At 45.6% G+C, this 23,070-nt stretch overlaps 7 protein-coding genes across 7 annotated transcripts; 5 read left to right on the forward strand and 2 right to left on the reverse strand.

The window, feature by feature from the left end:
* Positions 1-3,879: 3,879 nt before the first annotated feature.
* On the forward strand, positions 3,880-4,723 carry PADG_04104 (uncharacterized protein; the record flags this gene model as incomplete). Its single annotated transcript, XM_010761017.1, has 3 exons — positions 3,880-4,005; positions 4,156-4,565; positions 4,690-4,723. The coding sequence occupies 3 exons, from the start codon at positions 3,880-3,882 to the stop codon at positions 4,721-4,723; spliced, it is 570 nt and encodes a 189-aa protein (XP_010759319.1).
* Positions 4,724-6,916: 2,193 nt separating this feature from the next.
* On the reverse strand, positions 6,917-7,830 carry PADG_04106 (60S ribosomal protein L11; the record flags this gene model as incomplete). The annotated part of the gene is made up of 4 exons (XM_010761423.1): positions 6,917-7,043; positions 7,198-7,447; positions 7,583-7,724; positions 7,828-7,830. 4 exons carry the CDS (start codon positions 7,828-7,830, stop codon positions 6,917-6,919), a joined length of 522 nt encoding a protein of 173 aa, XP_010759725.1.
* A 663-nt stretch (positions 7,831-8,493) lies between these two features.
* On the forward strand, positions 8,494-9,410 carry PADG_04107 (mRNA splicing protein SMB1; the record flags this gene model as incomplete). The annotated part of the gene is made up of 4 exons (XM_010761018.1): positions 8,494-8,583; positions 8,667-9,099; positions 9,184-9,240; positions 9,325-9,410. The coding sequence occupies 4 exons, from the start codon at positions 8,494-8,496 to the stop codon at positions 9,408-9,410; spliced, it is 666 nt and encodes a 221-aa protein (XP_010759320.1).
* Positions 9,411-10,243: 833 nt separating this feature from the next.
* PADG_04108 (pyruvate transporter MPC1) lies at positions 10,244-11,234 on the forward strand (the record flags this gene model as incomplete). Its single annotated transcript, XM_010761424.1, has 4 exons — positions 10,244-10,316; positions 10,637-10,709; positions 10,868-11,026; positions 11,144-11,234. 4 exons carry the CDS (start codon positions 10,244-10,246, stop codon positions 11,232-11,234), a joined length of 396 nt encoding a protein of 131 aa, XP_010759726.1.
* A 988-nt stretch (positions 11,235-12,222) lies between these two features.
* On the reverse strand, positions 12,223-14,607 carry PADG_04109 (uncharacterized protein; the record flags this gene model as incomplete). Its single annotated transcript, XM_010761019.1, has 2 exons — positions 12,223-12,387; positions 12,514-14,607. 2 exons carry the CDS (start codon positions 14,605-14,607, stop codon positions 12,223-12,225), a joined length of 2,259 nt encoding a protein of 752 aa, XP_010759321.1.
* An 882-nt stretch (positions 14,608-15,489) lies between these two features.
* Positions 15,490-15,708, forward strand: PADG_11704 (uncharacterized protein; the record flags this gene model as incomplete). The annotated part of the gene is made up of 1 exon (XM_010761630.1): positions 15,490-15,708. One exon carries the CDS (start codon positions 15,490-15,492, stop codon positions 15,706-15,708), a length of 219 nt encoding a protein of 72 aa, XP_010759932.1.
* Positions 15,709-17,766: 2,058 nt separating this feature from the next.
* On the forward strand, positions 17,767-21,822 carry PADG_04110 (uncharacterized protein; the record flags this gene model as incomplete). The annotated part of the gene is made up of 4 exons (XM_010761020.1): positions 17,767-18,280; positions 18,343-18,934; positions 19,002-19,167; positions 19,228-21,822. 4 exons carry the CDS (start codon positions 17,767-17,769, stop codon positions 21,820-21,822), a joined length of 3,867 nt encoding a protein of 1,288 aa, XP_010759322.1.
* Positions 21,823-23,070: the final 1,248 nt, after the last annotated feature.

The following is a 23,070-nucleotide window of genomic DNA, read 5'->3' on the forward strand; positions in this document are numbered from 1 at the left end:
CAAGAGCTGGGAGCAGATGTTGGCGGCGTAGGCAATTGACGGCGGGGTTTGAATTAATATAGACGGTTTAAGCCGGCGGGGACGACGACCTTCGGGGGGCCAGTGTAACGAACAAGCAGTTAACTTCCAGCGAGTTCTGAACAGGTGGTTTAACTATTCTTAGTCACAGAATGAACCTTGGTCTGAGCTGCATGGATGGAAGCTCTTTGCAGCGACGGTTCAGGCGGAACACAGAAATAAAGAGAACATAACTAACTAGTTAGGTTAACTGTGAGTTACCACCGGAGATGCTCAATGGCGCCCACTGAGGAGGAAATGGGAAGACTCGCTCCACACAGATGATTGGGCGAGGAATAGTTGGAGACACAAACAACTATTTCCCAGCCGTCAAAGAACTACAACTTAAAGAGCTGGCCAACTGCTATGGGCAATATCATATCATGGCATCTCAATCAATCTGCGAGTTAACTAACTACCACATGCAACCATGTCAGCATCCTTCCGATATTTCCCACTTCGGGAGTCTTAGGAGCTTTCTCTGGGGGAACTCAGGAGCTCTACCTTGTTGGTGCATATGCAAAGGCAACGGATGACGAAATTCATGCTATTTATTTTATCAGCTACGTATTTCACTGGCAAGGATATCTCCATCCATCATGGGGCTCCGGGGTGGAAACTTGCTGCAGTCAAAATGGCTATCCTCGGAATATACAGGAATACAATGGCTGAAGTTATGAGACGCTTCTATCGTGGCTTACGGAGTATATAAAACCTGCTAATGGGGTGCGGCGAGAATGACTAGCTATATATACCAAAGGGCAGTATCTACCAAACCCCCCCTTTATAAGACTTGTCTCAACCGCAGCTCTAGATACTCAGAAGAACCTACTGACCCGCCTCTTCAATCAGGCCTTCATATAACTGGATAGTCCGTTAGTTAGCTATCGCAGGCAAGCTAGATATGGAAAATCGAATCAGCTTTCTCCGTGGGCTGGCTACTTTAGTTAGCTCAACATCATACGTAGTTAACTACTAGTTATGGGGCAGACTGGACACTGGTTAAATCCCCCAGGCACCAAAAATAAAGGACAGCTAAGACAATCCCGAAACGAAAATACCCGCTGCATCTTCCCGAGATCTTATCTAGAAAGAAAGTAAAAAATTTAAAGGTTCCGTCTCAGCAACTCTATTCCTCCTACTTTTCCGCCCTGGAACTTGTGGTTCCAGCAAACCTCGGGTCTCGGGTGCACTTTACTGGTTTTGCTATGGTTGACACCAATTCGTCTGAGCAAAATCCTCAAAGTTTAGGTTTGCTGGCCTCGGAAAAAGAAAATTATGTTCATCAACAAGGTTCATATGTTGAAGCTAATGAGCAGCTTTGAGTTTTCAAGGAAGATTGAGATGGTTATTCCACGCGACTGGAAGAACACAACCCATAGAACCCCGCTTTCTACAGTCTGTATCAAGTCCAGAACAGCGTAATAACAATGGGCGACGTGCGAATCTCCAACCATCTAGGGACAAGAAGCACAATGCCATTGGCGATATATATGTCAGATTTGTTCAAGCTGGCTAACCGTAGTTAACTAACTGCCCCCACCAAAAGTTCATCTCGTTATTAAACTCTACCTTAGTTAATGAGCCCCTCATTTGTCTTGCCGCGATAGATCCCAATCCAGACTCCAATACAGGTATAATTTTCAATGGGGACTGAAAATGGCACACCACATACAAATGGGTTAGTTGGGCGTTGAATAAATAGTTAACTGTAGCAAAATGTGGGCGTGCACCTGACCTAATGCATTTCGTATGTAGTTAGTGAACTATGCGAAAGGATGCGCCAAAATTGAACGTGTCAAAACCCCCTCCGCAACATAAGAATCACTGAGCCGATGCTTGCTCTCTGTTTCAACAACTTCGTCCAGAGTCAATTGCTTCGTGTGTAATGAGTCGGCTCATCCCCTCAGTTTGCATATCTGCATCTTTCTCTTATAACAGTGGATAGATAGATATATGGTGACGGGAGCAACTATCATCAACATCTACCGACCAGACGTTGAGTACTTCCAAACTGGCAGCGCAATGAATTCCTCTTCAAATCGTTGCTCTTATGATATAAAGCATTACGGAAGTGGGGATCCGGGTACAGAACCTCATTGATTTGTTAGGAGAAGATCTGCAAGTCCTGTTCCAGGTAAACTACTGCACGAGACAGCATTGTACTCGGTGACTACGGTTTTGTCAGGGACTTGAGTTGGTACCAAAATTAAGACACTTTTATGAAAATCACTACCCGCTAGTGCACATGAATACCAGGGGAGAAAAGGGCCCTGGTAGTTGGGCTATTCTGCTTGGACTTCTCTACCTTGGGATGTTATGCGCGACGGACATTGACTGCAGGCTTTCAGATGTGGTCTGTCTCTCTGTCTCTGTGTTGGGTACCAAGGAGCCGTTCTTAGTAGTATTTTATGTTTGCTGGCAGGCCTTTTTTTTTTCCTGATATTTTCCTATGAAGCTTGTGAGACTCCGTTAAATCAGGAAAAGGAAAACAAGGAGTCCCTTGGGAAAGAAAATAAGAAGCTGTCCGAACTTCAGCTTTCAACAACCTTAGTTCCAAACTAAATCCGGGCACATTCCTTCTCTCCAATATATGTGTCATTGGGATAAATAATCATAACATCAGAATCAACACAGACAACCCTCTCAAAATCACCATAGAAATTAAGCACAACACCAGCATCACAAATTGTAAATCATTCGGATCTCAAAACCTGCAGCTGTACATCAATTTTCGCGAAGGTGGAGGTCGAGGAAACCCTATACATCGCTGAAGCTTCCTCCACATTTGATGTCATCTACTGTGGCGAGTCACAGGTCTTGAAAGTGGTATGTGTGTGCATTTATCCAGCATGTGCCTATTCCCTGACTGGTGTCATGATTTCTGATCATGATGCAACGCAGTACCACAATAACGGGGCTCCTCGGTCTGCCAGCGATTGTACGTGAGATTTTGGACTTCTCTCGCCGTGAGATCAGAACCTCTTATCATCGAACTCTGCTTCACCACGGTAGATGGTGTCCTCCTTCCCCAATTGACCCTCAAAGAAATGATCTGACATTAGATGGAAGAAAAGATATTGGAGATAGTACAGCATCGTCTTTGAGGGGTTCCCGAGAGCTGCTCGTATGGGCAAAGATACGAGACTTGATATTGATGATGTTGGGAGTTGAATTCATGACAAAAGCTCAGAAACAAGCAATGCTGAATTGAGCTCGAAAAAGGTGGTTGTGAGTATACTCCATTAGATAGAAAATTGCATCCAAACGAGCTTGGAAGATGAGCAAACTTTAAACCGAGGAACGATGACGTCAGCGAGTGGGAGTGATTGAAGCTGGCTATGTACGTATTGTACCTCTACCTGGGGATACCTATTCATGATCCAAAGGGTTATTCGTATATCTGCGCGGAGGCAAGCTTGTAAATTTAAATGTATCGAATACATCTAGGTTCATTACGGAGTATGCTGTCAGTATATCGTTCAGCAGCTGCTTACCTACCTAGCTCACAACGCCTCTTGAACGGATTCAACACCATAAGCTACTGATAGCACTTTTTCCCTTCAGTTCTAAAGCCAGGTATCGCTTTGTAAATATACCTATGAACAGCCTCCCCGACTTTAAGCGCAATCGCGAATTTGGTTAGTTATTCCGTCCAAGCTTCCACAGCTTCCCCTCTTTCCTCGCCTCCTGCTCGGATGTAAGAGCTCCTATTGTCATCACCATAGATACACTTCATAACTGTAGGTATTTAACCTCATATATCTTCTTAGCATCGTATCGTGCAGCAAATCATAGCGACGAAACAGCAACCAGTGAAAAATGACCAGCAATCGTCCTAGCGACCGTCCTGACCGTCCCCCTGTCTGGGTTCGTGGCGGGCCTCCGTTCTACTATATGCCAACAAGGCCACATATCCCCTCGTCTCCCAGTGAAACTCTGCGACGGGTACGTGTCCTACATGCAGCCTCCATCCCATCTTTCTCTCCTTGAATTTTCCAAGTCAAAAAAGCCACAGAGAAAAAAAGAAGAAATACAAAGCCTCAGGAACCCCATAAACCAATAGAACAAGATCTCACAAGAACCCGTCAACCACAGGGCTCGACAAGCTCCACCCTCTCGAGCTCCCCCGGCAGCACAATGGGAGAGACTCCCTCCCCACCCCCCAGTCCCTCAACAAGGGCAACCCTAGCACCCCATTCCAGTTCAGCGGGAATCCCAACATCCTTCCCGTTCCCTTCCCCAAGCCACCCAATCTCATCCCCCTACCCCTCCCCCCCTCCCGCCGCATCCGCAGCTGGTGATGAAGCAACCCACAGTCCCCCTCGGGCCGACAGCTTCCGTAGAAGCAACTCAGTCAGCGGGACTAATATATCCTTTTCAACATTGTCGTTTCAAAAGAGGAACGCGGGGGATGGTAGCACTGCCTCTCTAAGGGCGCAGTGGCATGAACAGAATGTCGGAGCGGGACCGGATAGGAGGAAGATTTTTTCGAGCTGGTGGAATAGGTGAGTTTTGGTGTTCCCAGCTTTAATTCTGTCTTCCGGGTGATGGGAGTTTTGGGCTATCCCGCGACACGGGCGGGCTGATTTTGCACTGCTAACTCTTTTTTTCTTTGCTCAAATTGTATAGCTACGTCAAGGGCTCCAGACCAAGTGACGAATAACCCACGTTGGATTTTAACCTAGCAAGAGAAGAAACGACCATCAAGTGCGGAAAACGTGCTTGAGAAAGGAAACGAAAGATAAAAGAAACGCAACCAATAACGAGAGCAAGATTGGATTTTCTCGAATGTGCCAACGCAGAATGATGGGGAGTGCCATGAAAAATATTTTCTGATATTTTCCTTCTTTTGATGCGACTGTGTTCTCCTTTTCCTTCATCTTTGCTATTGCATTGTACAGGAAATTTGAAATTGGGTCTCTTCGATTATGCCAGAAGTTAAACTGACAGGCAAGCGAGCTACAAGAATGGGTATTTCCAACATCGCGGACATATATGGTGAGACATAGGGAACAGCATATCCCACGATTTATGAGGTAATTTGCCTCAAGTGGATTTGACTTCAAAATCCACAAAATCCAGAATGTTCAGGCGCAGCAACTATGCAGAAAAGAAATTAAAAAAACAAAGAATGACTCTTTAGCGTTTTGGAATGGTGATGCATGTTAACCTGATATAGGATATTTGTGCCTTCAAACTTAGGGCGTTGTTCTCGAGGATTTCACTGTGCTGGATCGTTGAACGGTGCTGCATGGCCTGGAAAATAAGGCCCAGGGGGGAGCGGCCGTATATGGTTTGGTCTATTCATGTAGCAGGTATTTTTTTTTTTAAAAAAAAAAAAAAAGAAAAAGAAAAAGAAAAAGAAAAAAAAGAAAAAAGAAAAAGAGAACCTGAATATCTGGAGTTGGGTGTTTTCGGAAATGGACGGAGGCTCGGTCATTACACAAATACGCAGAAATATTTTTGCGATGTCGCTGAAAGTTTCCACATCAAAACCTCACACACTTGACGACCTGAAAGGGGTAGAGAGGTCCCTCAATTTGTGACCATTCAAATATTAGAAATTCAGCAATAACTATGTATGCCTTGCCACCAGATGAGCTGGAAGGATGATTAAACCCCTCCCCCTTATTAACATCGATTGTTAAAGGTATGACTAGACAAAGCTGTTAAGGTATCAAACCCAACCTCATGGGTGCGAGAGTTCGTCAATAATTCAATTATCGTCTGATAAACCAAGGGACTTAATGGCCTCCACCGCAAGTTTCTTGAGGGGGGACCAACAACGCATACTGTCCTTCTACAGATACAATTCACGTCTTACCTGGCTGGCTACTCGCGCTCGATACTGACACTACTCAACGACCCCTTTTCCATAGAAATGTATGCAAGCATACGAACCACTGCTGACAAGTCTAACAAGCTCAGTTGTTAGAAGCCGAGCACTCACCGTCCAGAAGACACATACCTATCCATCCAGCTAGCACGTGGCAATACAGTAACGCCGGGAAATGTTGGAGTCATATGTGAAAGCACACAGCCACCGTTACCAAGTGCATGTGTATCCCACCCCAGGGGAAAAGAGCCACTCAAGGGCTCTCAACCTCGCCCTCCGACTATTTTCTTCCATAAAAGATAATATGCGGAGAGATTTCAATCCACCAGGTAAACATCTCCCAAAGAAGTAAGAGCCAAAAGGCGAGGTTGGTACATATGCAGAAAAAAAAAGAACTGACAAATCCCACCGCTGTCTGGCCCTTCGCTTTGACGTAGCCAGAATCAGCCAGGGCAGGATGTGGTCTGCCTATTCTTTTTCCCGCTTCAAATCAGGCCGCCTGAGGGTCGACTCGACGCACCCCAGGAAAGAGTTAAAGAAAGCAAAAGAATCAAGAATATCTCTTTTTGTTTGAAACAATGGTTAAGCGGAACGACACCCTATGTGAAGCCTCCATTGTTGAATAATTCAAAAAAAAAAGAAAGAAAAAAGAAAAGAGGTGATTGCTTCTTCTTTTCTTTCCTAGAGCCAAGTGAGAAAAATTTCATTTGTCATTGAATCGCATATGTAATGTATGGGGGGGTTTTGTGTAGGGAAGAAAAGTTGAGAGATGGAGGAAAACAACGGGGGTTAAGACGCGAGGACGATACCTCCCTTTTCCCCTTTGGATTTCTTTTCCTTCCCGTTTTCAGTTACATCATTATAATATAAAGAACAAGGAGAAGGAAATGATGAAGAGACAAGAACATGCCCAAACCTGACGCTGGAAAAAAATAAAATAAAATAAAAACACACATTGTTTCCCTTTCCTTTCGCTTTTTAACGAAATTTGTAAGTTTCAAGAGAAAACCGGGTCCCCGTTTACCGGACAATGCCCTCGAAGCGGGACTTGAACCATTTGATGGTCTCTGTCTGATTGATCTTGTGGCTGGAGCCGATCTTGGACTTGCATCGTCTGCGTTTCGCGACACGTTCGCCAGGTCGGGTCCTACAAGAATGATTTCACAACACGTCAATAATAATGCCCTCTCTTCTTTCCTCCTCCGTAGCTGCATCACGTAGGATGCTATCACAGCCACCACAGCCACCACAGTCATCGACCCGGGAAGGTCCAAAATGAAGAAAAGGGAGGCCAAACTCACATGCAGCAGTAGAAATCCATTCCATAAATACCGATACCAGGATCATACTTAATTCCCAGATCGATATGTTCGCTAATACCAAAACCGAAGTTGCCAGTTTCAGAGAAATTCTGCTTTCTCAATTCGTATTCCTTTACCTTGAGGCCGCGCTCGAGGATTTCCTCTGCCTTGGGGCCTCGGACGGTGACGTGTACGGCGATCTTTTCATTACGGCGGATACCGAAGGTCCGGACGGTGTATCTGGCCTTGCCTGTAGAAATTGTTCAAAACCCACCCCGGTCAGATTCTCTGTGTATCCCCGTTGAATGCAGTCAAGTTGGAAAGGGGTGGGGGGAGGAGGGTATCGGAATTGTTGGTTCATCGGGAATATCGAGGGGTTTCTTACTGTAGACGGGAGTTTGACCGCTCAGCTGTTCCAGCACCTTCGCAGCACGGGTGAGTCTATCACCAGATTCGCCCACGGAGATGTTGAGGACGAGTTTCTGGATGCGGAGTTCCCGCATGGGGTTGGATTTTTTTCCCTCGGCCTGTGGGTATCACATTGTGTGAGCAAAGAAGAGATCATATTAAATCGCTCAGCAACCACCTGGAGAACGAATCCCATAACCAGCGGATCCCATTGAAACTTACCATGGCGACACGTGTGCAGCTGGACAGTTCGACAGTCGACAGTCGTTAGTTGTCGTTGTTGAAATGCTGCGAGGAATGCCCCAGGTGTTGCAGCTGGTTTCTCTCTCAGTTAGTTAATTGTGGTGCTTTTGTGTGGGATTGAGGGACAAACCCTTAGCGGCTTGGCGTTCTTGGCGCTGACTTAGCGAGCTCGACGCCAACCCAAATCCAGACTTCACCTTCAGCCAAAACGATGAAAAGAAAGCAGATGTTTGTTGAATGCGACAGCTTGGGAACAACTTCAACTACTACAACAACAACAACAACAAGGGGGACTGCACTTTTGTTCAACTTGTCAACAGGTTACGTTTTGCAAGTCTTTGAGGAAAATATTGATAGCTGCAGGAATTGAACCGTTTGGTTCTATTGCTGTGTATCTTCCGCATTTCACCCCGGTTCGAAGTCGCATTCGTGCGCGTCTGAAGCAAGATGGCTTCAATTAAACAAGGCAAGATGGTAAGTCACCCTTCCCCCCCCCCCCCCCCCCCCCCCCAAAGCAGTAACTGGCGCAATGCACTTTTGGTTGACCGAGAGCCCATTAGCTAACAGCTTGTAGCAAAACCTCGTATGTCTTCCTCCTCTAAATGCCCAGGGGTCTTACGATACCGGTGGTGGTTTGCGCTAACCATGCCATATCAAATTCAGATCAACTACCGGATGAGAGTAACCTTAAACGACGGCCGACAGATGACAGGCCAAATGCTAGCCTTTGACAAGGTACCTCTCTTCAACCCCTTACTTCTTCCTCCTATTGGACATTAAAAGTACCATCCACCCAATCCGCTAACTAAACCCCACAGCACATGAATCTCGTCCTAGCAGACACAGAAGAATTCCGACGCGTGAAAAGAAAATCAACAAAGACCACCCAAGCGCCTGGCTCTAGCACCCCGAGCCTTGTCGAAGTTGAAGAGAAACGAACACTGGGCCTCACAATCGTGCGTGGAACACACGTCGTCTCCTGCTCGGTCGATGGACCGCCGCCCGCAGACCCCGCAGCGCGGTTAGGAACAACTGTGCCAAGCGTGTCGGGAGCTGGCCCGACCACCCTTGCTGCGGGGCCTGGAATTAGTAGACCGGCCGGAAGAGGGTTGCCAGTTGGCCTGGGTGGGCCTGCAGCTGGTGTTGGCGGACCACCGCCTCCGGGAGGCTTTGGGGGGTTCCCACCCGCAGGATTTCCAGGGGCGCCTCCACCAGGGTTCCCTGGGAGAGGAGGACCACCTGGAGGGCCTCGTAAGTTTTGCGTTTTATTCCCTTTTTACTTTATTGGATTAACGATGGCCGGAACTTGGTTTTACTAATGTATATGAAATGTAGCTGGTTTTGGACCACCTCCTGGATTTGGTGGTCCTGCTGGTGTACCTGGCGCACCTCGTAAGCGGCTCTCATATTATTGATTTCTGTTTCTATTTTTCTACTCTATATAGTCTTTCGTTTGCTAACTGCATCTGCGAGCAGCTGGAGGATTCCAACCACCAACCGGCTTCCAGCCTCCTCCCGGTCAAGGGCGAGGGTTCCCGCCACCCGGATTTGGAGGGCGATGAAGTCAAACGAGTTTTAGAGCTATTTGTGACGTCGCATCCGGACGAACGATGATGACCAATCACCGAAAGCTTATTGAAGACAGGGAATCTGCTCCTCACGGATATCCGACTTTTAACAAGCAACGAACGAAACCATACTAAAGCACCGCCAAAAGCCCAGATTTCAACTAATGGGCGGAAAATCTGAATCTGTCTGTTCCGTTTTATTATACAAAATCTTCTCCTACTTGTCCTACTTTTCAAATTCGGCGTTGGGGCGCTGGGCAAAGGATGGAAGTTGGGATGCATTGTTGAGACAAAGCGGAAAGCAGAGAGCAGAGAGCAGCTCTTCTCATTTTACATTACTGGTCAAAACAAGACAGATTTAATTTAAATTAGCCAACCAACCAGCCAAAAGAAAAAAAAAAAAAAACAAAACAAAAAAAAAACATTCAAACCGATAATCTATATCATCCGTTTGTCATCCCTGTCTCATATCCGTCTCCTTGATTGCTAGACTGTCGTGGAATGAACTTCTATCCAATGTCGCCTTGTCGCATCGTCACATGATCGAGTGTATACTACTAATATGGTTAGCGCGCTCTCTCTGGCCCAAAAGGACCGCCAGTTCGAGAGCTTGATCCCTAGAAAAATTAGAACTCAACAATCATAGAGTAGCAACTTCAGAAGATCAATTACACATTAACCACCGGGTAGCAAGCATACATAAAACTTGACAACCATTTACAGCATCCTCGTCTATTGAGTTCTTGAACGACTTCTCCTATCCTCGTTGTTCCCGCCCTATCCGTCCACTCCCCCCTCCAATACACCAACCGAACCAAATACACAAGATGGCCGCCGCAGTCAAAGCTCTCAATGCGAAGATAAGGTCGAACAAGGTGCTTGACTACTTCTGCTCAACGCGTAAGTTTAGAAACAAACGCGGGTTTAAATCCTGACCCAATTTTCCCTTTAATCCCCTCTCATATCTCCTTACAACAAGCTTAAACTGCTCGACCGCATTCCCCAAAAGAGCAAGCCCATGCCTACTTTGTATGAACCTACTTGTATGGGTCTATATGATAGGCCGGGGCACAATGCACCATGCTGCACTCATCAACCAGATATCTCTACTGTACATATATTTTCTGGGAGAACATTATATTATAAATATACATGTTCCCGTTTATTAAAAAGTCTACATTGACTAACAACAAGAAACCACAATCGCACCAAACCAACAGATTTCTGGGGCCCAGCTTCAAACTTCGGCATCCCCATCGCCGCCGTCATGGACACCCAAAAAGATCCTGAAATGTATGTCCATCCATATCCATTCATTATACACATCATCACCCCGCAGACCATCCCGCTCCCTCTCCATGCAACCCGAACCCCACCCCGCTTCTTAACGTGCCCGCACAAAAAAAAACCCCCAAACCCTCTCCAGGAAATTCCTAACAAAAATACCCCAGCATCTCCGGTCGAATGACGGGCGCTCTCATAATCTACTCGGGAACATTCATGCGCTACTCACTCGCCGTATCGCCCAAGAACTACCTGCTCTTCGCATGCCATTTCATAAACTTCGGCGCCCAGCTGACACAGGGGTATCGGTATTTGAATTGGTGGAAGTATGTTGTTTTCTTTATTTACCTTTTTTTTGGTTTTAAACTCGATTCCTTTGCTTGACGTTTTGTTGTTGGTTTAGCACTATGGGGACCAACTTGACTGATTTCCGTGTTTTCTAGCTGGGGAGGGCGGGATACGGCAATCAGAGCGGGGAAGTTTAATGTGCCAGCTGCGGAACAGGCAAACGCCGGTGCGGATAAGAAGTCGTAAGTACGGATGGGTTAATGAAAAAGAAGGAAACAAGGTTTACAATATTACTTGGTTCTGTATTCCAATCTTCAATTTTTATTTTTTATTTTTTATTTTTTATTTTTTTTAAAGTTGCTTGTTGTGGAAATACCATCCGTATATGTGCACAGTGCATATATGTGTGTTGCACGTATATACATGATGTATGTTTACAATCCCATGGGGATTCACCTGATCCCTAACAGTTGTGGGCAAAATTCCGGTTGCATATCAACCCCCCTTTACATAATTTTTGCATGTATCCTCAAAATGTTGTTATCTGCCTGGGGAGAATTTTTTTCATTTCACTCACCCCTCTGTCCTGCTTCAAGCAGACACCTTTCTCAAGTTCTCTTCATTGATTCACCCTCACGCATCTGGCCGCATTATATAGACGTGTGGAAATTCTCCCCTATAAAATATTCAATTCTATTTGACATTGCTGCTACCGGCAAAATAATGAGGTGTTGGTTAGGAAGGGTCCATTCTTCTTCTATGCCCCTGCTCTGTCCATGTCTGTATATCACTTCCAAAAAAAGAAAAAAATTATTTGAGAGGTCGTTTACCCCAAAAAAGAAAAAAAAAATGAGGAATGGAAAATAATGAGAACCAAGAACCAAAATAAAACGGATGCCGAAAACTATGGAACAATGATTTATACTGTATGTTTATGTATGCAGACATCAGAAAAGATAATAATAACCGCACTTCGTACCCAAAGTAAACGGCTAGAAAGGTGTCAACTGAGTGCTAAGAGAATAATAATTCCTGCGGTGAGGTCTAAGTGTGTTATGTGCATGAGTGAGTGTCTTGATTGACGAGCCACACCATTGGCTTTTTGTTTAATTAGATTGGTTTTAACGACTGTTTTCCACATCTAACTTGAAGACCTTGCCAAAAAAAAAAGGGGGGGGGGGGGGGGATTGTATAAAATGAATATCTCGCAAGTTTGCTCGTAATGTTCTGGCCCTCAGCTGGAACAAGCATGGGGAGGTCCGGAAGATTCGCTGGTGGCCCAGTTTGAAATGGTTAGAATAGTGGTGTATAAGCATCCGATCACGCCGAAGACTGCGAGGCCTATATCTGCGACTTTTTGGAGTTTGGTTCTCGAGACCGCTTTGAGGTGGAGCATTGGCTATTGTTTTGAGATTTTGTTAAAATCCAAGTCCGTTTATTTTATTGGAGTTGTAGCGGAATAATTAATAGGGAAAAGTGGGTTTGGGTTGTGGGCGATGGGGAAAAGTGAGGTTTGAGAACTTACAGGGTAGACATAAACGAGCGGGACACAGGCAAAGCTACCAACAAGCGCAACGAACTTGTCGAGATCTGCTGCGCCGCCCCATGCCACGAGGGCGCACAATACAACTAGAAAGGATCTGAAACCGTTCTTTTTCCATTTAATGCCCGGATTATATTTGCCACTGCGGGTGAACAGCTCATTTTCTAAGATGCGGATGGCTGGGAAGAGTTGGAGTGGTGTACTGAGGAGAATAGCAATGGAATACAAGAATTGAATCCCATTGACCATCTTGTTATCTTGAGGCAGGTTGAGAAGGACGACAGTTTCGGTCTTGGAGCCGAAGGCGGCGTATCCCAGTATGCCCATTGAGAGAAAGACGGTGGTTATCAAAATCATCACCAGGGCTAAAACGCCGGGAAACTTTTGGGGTTTCTTCATGGATTCTTGGATGGGTATGATTAGGCCGATTCCTTCGTATGTGAAAATGGCCGTTCCGATGAAAAGGGTCCAGCTTGCTCGGTTGAACGGTTTGATGTCGGACACGCCACCGTTATCGATAATGGTCTCAAAGCCGTAAATGTAGAGATATATGATGCCAAGGAGGATGAAAACATCTGCAATTAGGGCTGTGAAACCCAGTTTGCTGATGTCGCGGATGAAGGAAAACGGTAGGAAGACCACCAACTGCATCAAGATTATGAACTTGATGTCGAGGAATGTTTTGCACTTGCTGACGGCATAAACGAACGCTTGAAGGTTCGTAGATACGAAGACAATATACGCAGACACGAAACCGAGCTGGCTGAGGACGATGGAACCCAGGATGATCCGTCGCATATGTTTACCGTACAAGACGCCGCCAATGTCACCAAATGAGCCATGTATTTTCATCCGGGTACTGACAAGTAGGATAAAACAGTAGTAGCTTAGAAGAGACACTGAAACCAGCACGATAGAGCTGAATAGCATTCCTCCATTCATGAATGCTCTTGGGAGGAAAAGCACACCCGTGCCTACAAATGATTTCAAAAGGAGGAGTATTGCTCCGGTTGAGGTGGTGTTGGCCGGGTGGACTCGATCTTTATGTTGCTTGCGACGTTTTCCTGGGGTTTCTTCTCCAAGAAGAGGAGCCTCTTCCTCTAGTAATCGCCTTTGTTCATCCGTCATGGATTCCCGGCCATTCCATATGTCAGGGGCGAAGTACTCATCAGGCTCAAGGGCCTCATCGTCCTCTTCCAGCTCCTCTCCAGCGAAATGGCCATAGAGAGTTAGAAACTCCAAGAAATTGTTGGTTAGGAGAACTGGTCTGCCATGGTTTTGTTCACCCTCCTCAGATGCATGTGTGCCATCTAATTCCTGAGGAGCAGCCGTTCGTCGAAGAAAGTCTCTCCGGAATCCTCCAGGTACCTTAATGGAATTGATATCCATAACCTCACTCTCCGGTTCCGGTCGAGGTACAACAAAACTTTTCCTACGACTGATCCCATGCCCAGCTGATTCATCTGCCCATCTATAAATAGGTCTCGTGATATCACCCCCTTGAAGCTGTAGACTGGAAAACTCCTCATCTGCTCCCCCATTTCTCCACGAGTTTGAATCTGCCCCTGAGGCATGGATATCTGAATCCTGCTGCGGCTGAACCAAATACCTCCTCACAATATCCGGGTTTTCCACCGTCCCACCGCCCTGATCCAGCCCACCGTCTCTGCCCGATCGAGCATCAAACGAGCCATAAGTTGACTTCGCGGAGGTCAACGCGGATAAATCGCCGTGTGTTAAGGGAGGTGTGGTCCCGGAGGCACGTCTCTGTATGGGATCCCGCTGCAGTGCTGATGCTAGGGCAGAGGGACCAGGACCTGGGAGGGATGCTGTATCATCCACTGAAGCAAGGGAGAGTAACCTATTTGAAGGATGATTTGAGGGCTGGCTTGGTCGAGAGGGTGCGCCCTGGCCATCAAATGGTGATGGGATTGGTGAAGCAAGTCGGGCGGTTGCAATATGTCGCGGGAGAGACCCTGCTGCTGGAGACCTAGATTGAGCCGACGTGTCTGGAGAATCATGCCGTTGTGAAGGGGTGGAGGACTGCGAAGGAGATTTATCAGGACTCTCCGACATTTTCCAGAAAACGTGAGAGCTGATATTTAGCTAAAACTGGAAGAAGATTTCCCCGAAAAATGGTGTAAAGGGAGTTTATTTACTGTTGTCATGAAGGCCTGTTTACAAGCAGAGCTAAAGCCATCAAACGGGAGAAAGAGAGTCACTAGAAGATAGGATAACTAAGAATATAGATTTGACGTAATATATACCCCGGAGCTGTGGCCATATACGGGCTAACAGAGAATTGGATAAGGTGGTTAACGTGCGGAAGAGTGCGTTAGTGAGCTATGTCTAAATATCCTTGTGGTTCGATTATTATTACCATGATCATCTAGAAAGGCTGTCTTGGTCGAAGGGAACCAAGGACCTAATGGAGCTTGGGTAGGCGCTGTCACGTGTGGCAGGAGATCGGGGACGAAGGTTGACTTGAGCCATGTTTCCAAAGTTGTCCCATTAACTGTATCCTATCTCTGAAAAAGAAGATAGTTTGATCGATAATTTAAGTAGATATGTTTTCAAGGTTGAAAATCATCTGAAGTCCATGTGATCGATCCCTCTGAGCTCTTATCTTTTGTATGAAGTTAACTACTCACCCCTCATTCGCATCATTTAACCTAATCAATAAGTTACAAGGAACCAACTTATTCTGCAGTCCACAGGAAGACAACTGTTTTGCGTTTGAACGTCTCATTGGGCTTCACGTGAAGCATCTTTTGCTGTTTAACTGCGGGGTAATAAATTACAGCTTGAGAAGCACTGCTGACAGCATTGGTGATGAAGATTTTTATAGCATCACTTTACATGGCTAACTATGTATTTCCTGGCCCTCTTAGATTTTCGACCGTATAATGGTAGGTCAGTTACAATTCACATCAGTGGCTGTTATGCAAAAGTCCAGCCATGCCCATCAACTTTATGTCAGGCTTCCTGCTAAAACAAATACTATGTGCACTTGCAGGATGGACCACACTGCACAATGCGCCTGAACTTGTGGTCATACAATGTGGATTGGCAGTTCCAACACCATATCCTTGTCCTACCACACGGGCTAAGGAACCCGTTGGACTGTACCCTGGTTTCGAGATCATGCATAAAACTATCAAGGAACAGGAATGGTAAAATGCCGTGATTGTCTAAACCACCGAGACCCTAAGCGTCATGATTCCGATACTGGGCCAGGCCAAGACAGCCAACATCATGTCTGGCAACACTGGTCAAGAAGTCATTTGTAGAGGCATAGTTTATGCTATGCTATCTTCTAAATTCTTCAATTGAATGGGAAAGTCGGGGTTCGAGGGGTCTGATTGTTGTGAGCAAGCCTAGATGGCCCCTGAATGTTGATTTGAGCGAGAAAGGCCAAATTGCCCCGTTGTTGTAACTACCTAAAATATGGCTGAATGGCAAGCATGCCACCAATATTAACTCAAACTCTCACAGGATCTTATTCACTAACGCAGGGAATCTTTTCTTAGCAACTCCATGCTAGTGTAACGCCTCGTTCCAGCAGTTTCCGAGGATTTGTTGCAGCTTGGTTGGCAAAGTCAAGCTCAATTGAATCTTCAGCAGTCTAAGAAGCGGAGGCTGACCTGGCTGTCTGTAGACATCGGCTCTCATTTTCACTGCTGAATAAATCTATGTTCACGTTGATCATATAGACAGTATTTGGGCTCCCTTCTATAGGGTAGGTAGGTAGGCATTTTGGTCTTTTGATAAGAGGTACTGTATTAAGGCCCAACATAATTGGCGCTGTGAAGCAAAGGAACCAAGCAGGTGATGATGGTAAAAAGGGGCACCAAGAGGAAAGATACAGTGGACAATATCGACATTTGTGACCTTCCCTCCACCCTGCGAACCGCGACTGCTAACAAAATCATCTCTCATACAAAATTCGAAACCCATAAAAACATTAATTTTTCAACCAAACTCTTACATCCCCGCATTTTGTGACATACATAGATTTTTCTATTAGGGATGCAAAGTAGCTATGTTATTTAATGGTCGTAGTAACTTGAATTTCCTCCAATGGATGAGGTCCAACAAGTTGCTTAACTAACTAGATAACTAACTAACCAGTTCAGGATGCCGTTGTATAAATCTATTGACCCAACATTCTCCTATGAGAGTGGAAGCACTGGATCCACGCTCCTCCAGTAGTAGATTGGCCATTTCTCGTACAGTCACGATTCGGGGAGGCTGTCCTCTCTCATCCATGGAGATTATCCATTGAACTAGAGATCCTTCTTCCGTAGAGGTCAGTTTTCGATTTTTTAATTGAGCATTCGCGTACGTGATTCGACCGCGTAGTCTATAGGCCAGGGAGGAATAGGGAACGTTATATAATTTAGCAGCAGCTCTAATTGTTGAAATTTGCTGAGCTTTATAAGTTTTAATGGCTAATAAAAGCCTGGCTTCCTGATTAGAAGCCTTTTTAGTGAGAGTGGTTGGCACACTGAATTTTTTAATGAGCATGAATGATTTGGATGAAAGGTGATTGATCCGTTTGGTGATTTGATCCGGTAGATGATTGATATAAAGGTCTGCTGAGTCATCAAGATCAGTTCGGATAAAACTTTCACCATCAGCCGAAGGTATGTCGTCATACCAACCTTGTCAAGGTAGATTTTTATCCAAGATTTTGTCCTGTATTGTCGCATGCAATCTTACGTCTTCCAACTCCATTCAACATATATTTGCCGTAATGTTACCTTCGATTGAATGGTATATCTCCGCTGATTGGTGAAGTTTTGCTCTCAAACAAGCTTATGTAATCTTCCGACTTCAACTGTGGGATGGTTAGAGCTAGCTAATCTACATATGCCTGATCACGTGTAGCGGGTTGCCGGTCAACAAACGACAATATCTACCATCGACAGCTCACAACCACAGCGTCTCTTTAGACTGTATCGGGGGCTTGAGATTCTTTCTTCTCCTCAGCTACCGGTGGTCTTGAGCTTACTTATCTTTTCATATCTTTTTGATTGAAGTCCTACCGAACCTTCAAATGCAATCGGCCAATTTTCTCCAACCACTACTACTGGCAGTCCTCCTTAAAGCTAGATAGGCTTCTCCCGTCAGGTTCTCTTTTCTGCTGCAGAGCTAGATAAGCACCTTCTCAACCAGAATTCAGCTCTTACAATGCAGCATCCCTTTCGATAGTGTGCCCCAGGCTCACACGAAATGGCCGAGACCAGCGATGCTGGTCATGGTTTACCACGAAAAATACCGGTATTTGCTGCTCGATCGACCGAAGCTGCTGGCGCAGTGTTTGGAGGAGAAAATCAGGCCAACGAGAGTGCTGGTGCGCAATCCTTTGCTCCAGATAGACCGTATGAACCAGTAATGTCTGCCTCCCCCCCTCAACCCGGGGGCAGCGGGTTTACCGGCAGATTGTTCAGGCGTCGGGGAAAGGAACAGACTTATGACACGACCAACCAAGCAGATGTGGAGCAGCAGAGAAGTCCAAGCGTCGTTTTAATGAGGCGCACGTCCATCACGCATCATATTCCTCGGAATATCGAGTTTTTAGATAAAAAAGAGAAGTGTGATCAGAGGGCAGGCGTATCAGATGGCTCCGGAAAGTTGGGCACCTTTTCAGGTGTTTTTGTTCCCACCACGTTAAATGTGTTGAGTATACTTATGTTTCTTCGTTTTGGGTTTATTCTGGGCCAAGCCGGAGTTTTGGGTATTCTTGGTATGTTTTTTTTTTCACGAACTGCTTTTTGTCATTAAATGAATACTAAGCCAATTGAACAGGAATGCTTGCGGCATCATATCTCATAAATCTCTTGACGACAATGTCTATTTCAGCTATCGCAACGAATGGAACCGTCCGCGGAGGTGGCGCGTACTACCTCATATCTAGGTCCCTCGGACCTGAATTTGGTGGTTCTATAGGAATCGTATTTTATATAGGATTCGTCCTCAATACTGGAATGAACGCTGTCGGTTTGATCAACTGCCTTGTCCAAAGCTTTGGCTCTTTATCCGGGAAAATGTCCCAGTTCTTGCTGGAAGGGTTTTGGTGGACCTATCTTTGGGCAACCATCGTGCTCGTCTTGTGTACCGGAATATGCTTGGCTGGAAGCTCTATATTCGCCCGTGCAAGCAATGGACTTCTTGTTATCTTATTGGTTGCCACTTTCAGCATTCCGATCTCTTCCCTTGCTATGGAGCCGTTCAAAGATAAAGTATTGGGAATTGAATTCACTGGGTTCAATTCGAAGACATTTGTTGACAACCTTTTGCCGAAGCTCACGAAGGGTGCTGCTGGGAGTCAAATGAAAGCTCAAGAGACGTTTCAAGATTTATTCGGAATATTATTTCCTGCTACCGGGGGCATATTTGCGTATGAACACACTTATTCCCTTGGCTATTATTTCCTAAAATTGAAGAGCTGATTTATTGTCATATAGTGGCGCGAGCATGTCCGGCGATTTAAAGCATCCCAGCAAATCCATACCAAAAGGGACCTTGTGTGGGCTGGGTGTGACGCTCTTCACATACACTGTTGTGATTTTAGCCATGGCATCCAGTATTACACGTCAATCCTTATATAACGATGTGAACATCATCCAAGATGTCAGTTTTTGAACACGTCTATGTTAAGCATGGTTTGATATTTTATTGACCCCTTTTTAGACTAATTTCTCCGGTATCCTCATCCTTCTCGGGGAATTTGCAACATCCTTTTTTTCATCCTTAATGGGCGTCATTGGCTCCGCAAAGTTGCTTCAGGCCATAGCTCGAGATACGCTCATCCCGGGATTGTCCATTTTCGGCCAGGGTACAGCGAAACATGATGAACCTACTAATGCTATTCTTTTCACCTTCGTCGTCGCGCAGATTACGATGCTATTTGATATCAACCAAATTGCATCATTCATCACGATGACCTATCTCATGACATTTTTGGTGACAAACTTAGCCTGTTTCTTGCTCAAAATCGGGTCTGCTCCCAACTTTCGTCCGTCTTTTCATTATTTTAACCAGTGGACGGCCTTACTTGGAACCGTCATCAGTGGTGTCATCATGTTTTTCGTCGATGGGGTCTACGCGTCTGGCTGCGTGTGTATATTGGTGTTACTATTTCTCCTTATCCATTATACAACGCCACCCAAGTCGTGGGGCGACGTAAGTCAGAGTCTGATCTATCACCAAGTTCGCAAATACCTTCTTCGCCTCCGACCAGAACACGTTAAATTTTGGCGCCCGCAAATTCTGCTCTTTGTGAACGATTTCGACTCACAGTACAAAATGATACATTTTTGCAATTCGTTGAAGAAAGGTGGACTGTTCGTCCTCGGGCATGTCATCGTCGCAGACGACTTTGCCAGCGCGGTCCCTGACGCACGGCGGGAACAAACCTCGTGGACGAAATTTATCGAATACTCCAGAGTGAAGGCGTTTATTAACATATCTGTTGCTCCTACTTCGGAATGGGGTGTCAGGAACATCGTACTCAACTCCGGACTAGGAGGCATGAGGCCGAATATCGTCGTAATCGATCAATTCCGCAAGAATCAGTTGGTTGCGGATGTACCGTTCACATCCCGATTGAGACGCAATTCCGGTTTAAAAGCCAAGCATCCTCAAAACAACAATGGAATTTCGAATACTCATAGTATAAGGGCCGAGCCTTGCAGAAATGACCCTAAAATGAGCGTTCAAAGTTATCTTACTATATTGGACGATCTACTGTTCAAGTTGCGAATAAATGTCGCCGTGGCTAAGGGGTTTGAAGAACTAGAGCTTCCAGCTTCAAACCGCGGTAATACAAAGAAATATATCGACTTGTGGCCTATCCAAATGTCCGCGGAAATAGCAGCTGATGGTACAAGCAAGCAAAATCTTCTAACCACGAACTTTGATACATATACCCTGATTTTGCAGCTGGGGTGCATTTTGAATACGGTGCCATCATGGAAGAAGTCATATGTCCTTCGAGTGGCAGTTTTTGTGGAATATGAAAGTGATGTAGAAGAAGAACGAAGAAGAGTTACAACATTGCTTGAAAAGCTCCGAATCGAAGCCGAGGTTCTTGTCTTCTGGCTTGCTAGCGGCGATCTGAAGTCTTACCAGATAATTGTTAACGGCGAGGAGTCAGGAATCGACCAGAAGACCATCGAAGCGGTGGACTTGGCATTAAAGGACGAAGGTTGGTGGCAGGACGTTCGTCGATATCGCTCAGGGTTCAATAGTCCACGGAAAGGAAGGTCGCCAACCTCACCACCCTCTTCATTTCAGCACGGACGTCAGAGAAGTAGCGCCTCGCGATATGACGGGCTGCGGAAACTTCTTGAAAATTCTAAGAGGAAAGCATCTCTGGGTAGTTTCAGGTCGATGGGATTCGGACTTGGTATGCAAACGCAGCGTTTGTTAGACTCAATGGTCTATCATTCAGATGACAGCTTGGAGTTATCCAGTGACGATAGCGATATCGATACGTATTGTAGCGAGAGCGATGGAGAAGCGGGATCTAGGACATCACGGCCTTCCCGGGCACACCTGGAGGAAACGGGAAGAATATCTAAGAGGAAATATGCCTTACCCCGAGCCAGCACGGAAGAGGCTATTACAACAGATGACTCTGACTCCTCCAATGCCGCCACAAGTCCCCCATCCCATCGACATGGACCCGTCATCATCACAACAGGCCCTGGTAGTCCACAAAATACATCTGCCCCCGGAAATCGTCCTGCCATCCCCAGAACAGCCTCAAGCAAGAAGTTCTCGTCAGCCCCAATCCCCACCACCCGCGTCGCCGATAAAGAAGACACAGGCCCCTCAATAATGTTCGCCACCACTCCTCCTGGCCGCTCCCCAACCGGTCTATCACTAGCAGCGCCACGTGAATCGATATACGCAAGACAACAGCAGCAGCAGCAACAAAAACAACTACCACTACAACAACCGCTGCCCAAGGGGGTCAGTACACCCGATTCCGACTCGACTGGTTCCGTGACAACTAGCGACAACCCATCGCAAACGGCCCTTCCGCTCTCGTTTAACGATCTTCCCTGCCGCGCGCAGCATCTGATACTGAACGAGTTGATAAAACGTCATAGTAAGAGGACGGCGGTTACGTTTACGACGTTGCCGTCGCCGATAGAGGGGACGTGGCGCGATGCAGATGCCAGTGAGTCATACGTGAGCAATCTGGAGCTCATGTGTGATGGGCTTCCGCCTTGTTTGTTGGTTCATAGCAATAGTATGACGGTGACGATGAACCTATGATCAATAATTTATTTTTCCCCCTCACCATTGATATTTCCAATTTTCAGCCTGGTTATATTTGGACCGAAGGCGGCAACTGCCTTCTTCCCTGGGTTACGATCTTGATACCACTGGTTCAATTTCTTTGTTTTATAGTTGATAGTTATAATGATACAATGGTTGGAGTTAATGATCTGCAAATGGTGTTAGCGCAGGTGAGACATTTTCGGGTGATATAAGCTTCTTGGTCTCTTGCCATTTGGTGGAGGAAACGTATGGTTCAACAACTTTCGGTTGCTACAGGCCTTGACAATGCCTGGCTGATATATATGGATGTGGGGGGTTTGTCTTGTTCCTTTTTTATACTGATCATAGATCGATATCTGGACGCTATGGGCGAATATTCTCATCTTTATTGTAAAGCAAGTTTTTGTCCCTTCATGATTGAACATCCAGGTGCGCGTTTGCACCTCCCTACCATATTCCCTCAAAAAAAAAAATTATTATTTTTTTTTTTTTGACTTTAATCCTGGTCCCGATGCAGAGTGTAATATTTAGACCATGACGGGGCTATTCTCGGATACTACAGAGTACTTTCCATGCAGTTGTATGTTTAAGTGAAGGAGAAAGAAGCAGAGGAATTTCTTGACAATTGCGCAAGCGTATTACTATCAGCCACTCACTCATACATACATTTTGTGTATTTTATTCTGACCGAAATTGACCAGTCAGAGTTCCTGTAATTCCACCCAAGTAACATACTCTCTCCACCTTCTGGACCGCTAACTGGAATCACCTACTCACATGATATAGTCTAATTTAGTATGCACCAATTAAAACAATGTAGCTTCAACCTTGATTACAGGTGTAATATTCAACATTTTTATTCAGCGAATATGAGTGAGAGTGAAAATCAACTTATTTTGGCTGCTTTAGCTATTCAAAACCAGTAATTAAGCCAGTGAAGAGCGGCCAGACTGTATGATATTTCTTATACAAGGCTAAAAATCGTCACATCACCGGTCGTACGAACAAAAACACTGCCAATTTAAAAATGTCGAAAGCTCTGTTGGTGTCTAGGGCTGGTGGCCTTGTGCAGTGAAGCCAAGCAAGTCAATTAGGGCTTATCAAATAGAGTTTTTATCACATGAGTAGTAAGTGTTCCAGTTAGCGGGTGTTGATCCAGAAAGTTGGTGTAAAGTCCGTTAAAGCATACCTGGGCTGTTGGGCGCAGAGCATTCTCTCTGTATTATTTACAGCAGTAAACTA

This window comes from Paracoccidioides brasiliensis (genome assembly GCF_000150735.1).
Source record: "Paracoccidioides brasiliensis Pb18 unplaced genomic scaffold supercont2.4, whole genome shotgun sequence".
NCBI lineage: Eukaryota > Fungi > Ascomycota > Eurotiomycetes > Onygenales > Ajellomycetaceae > Paracoccidioides > Paracoccidioides brasiliensis.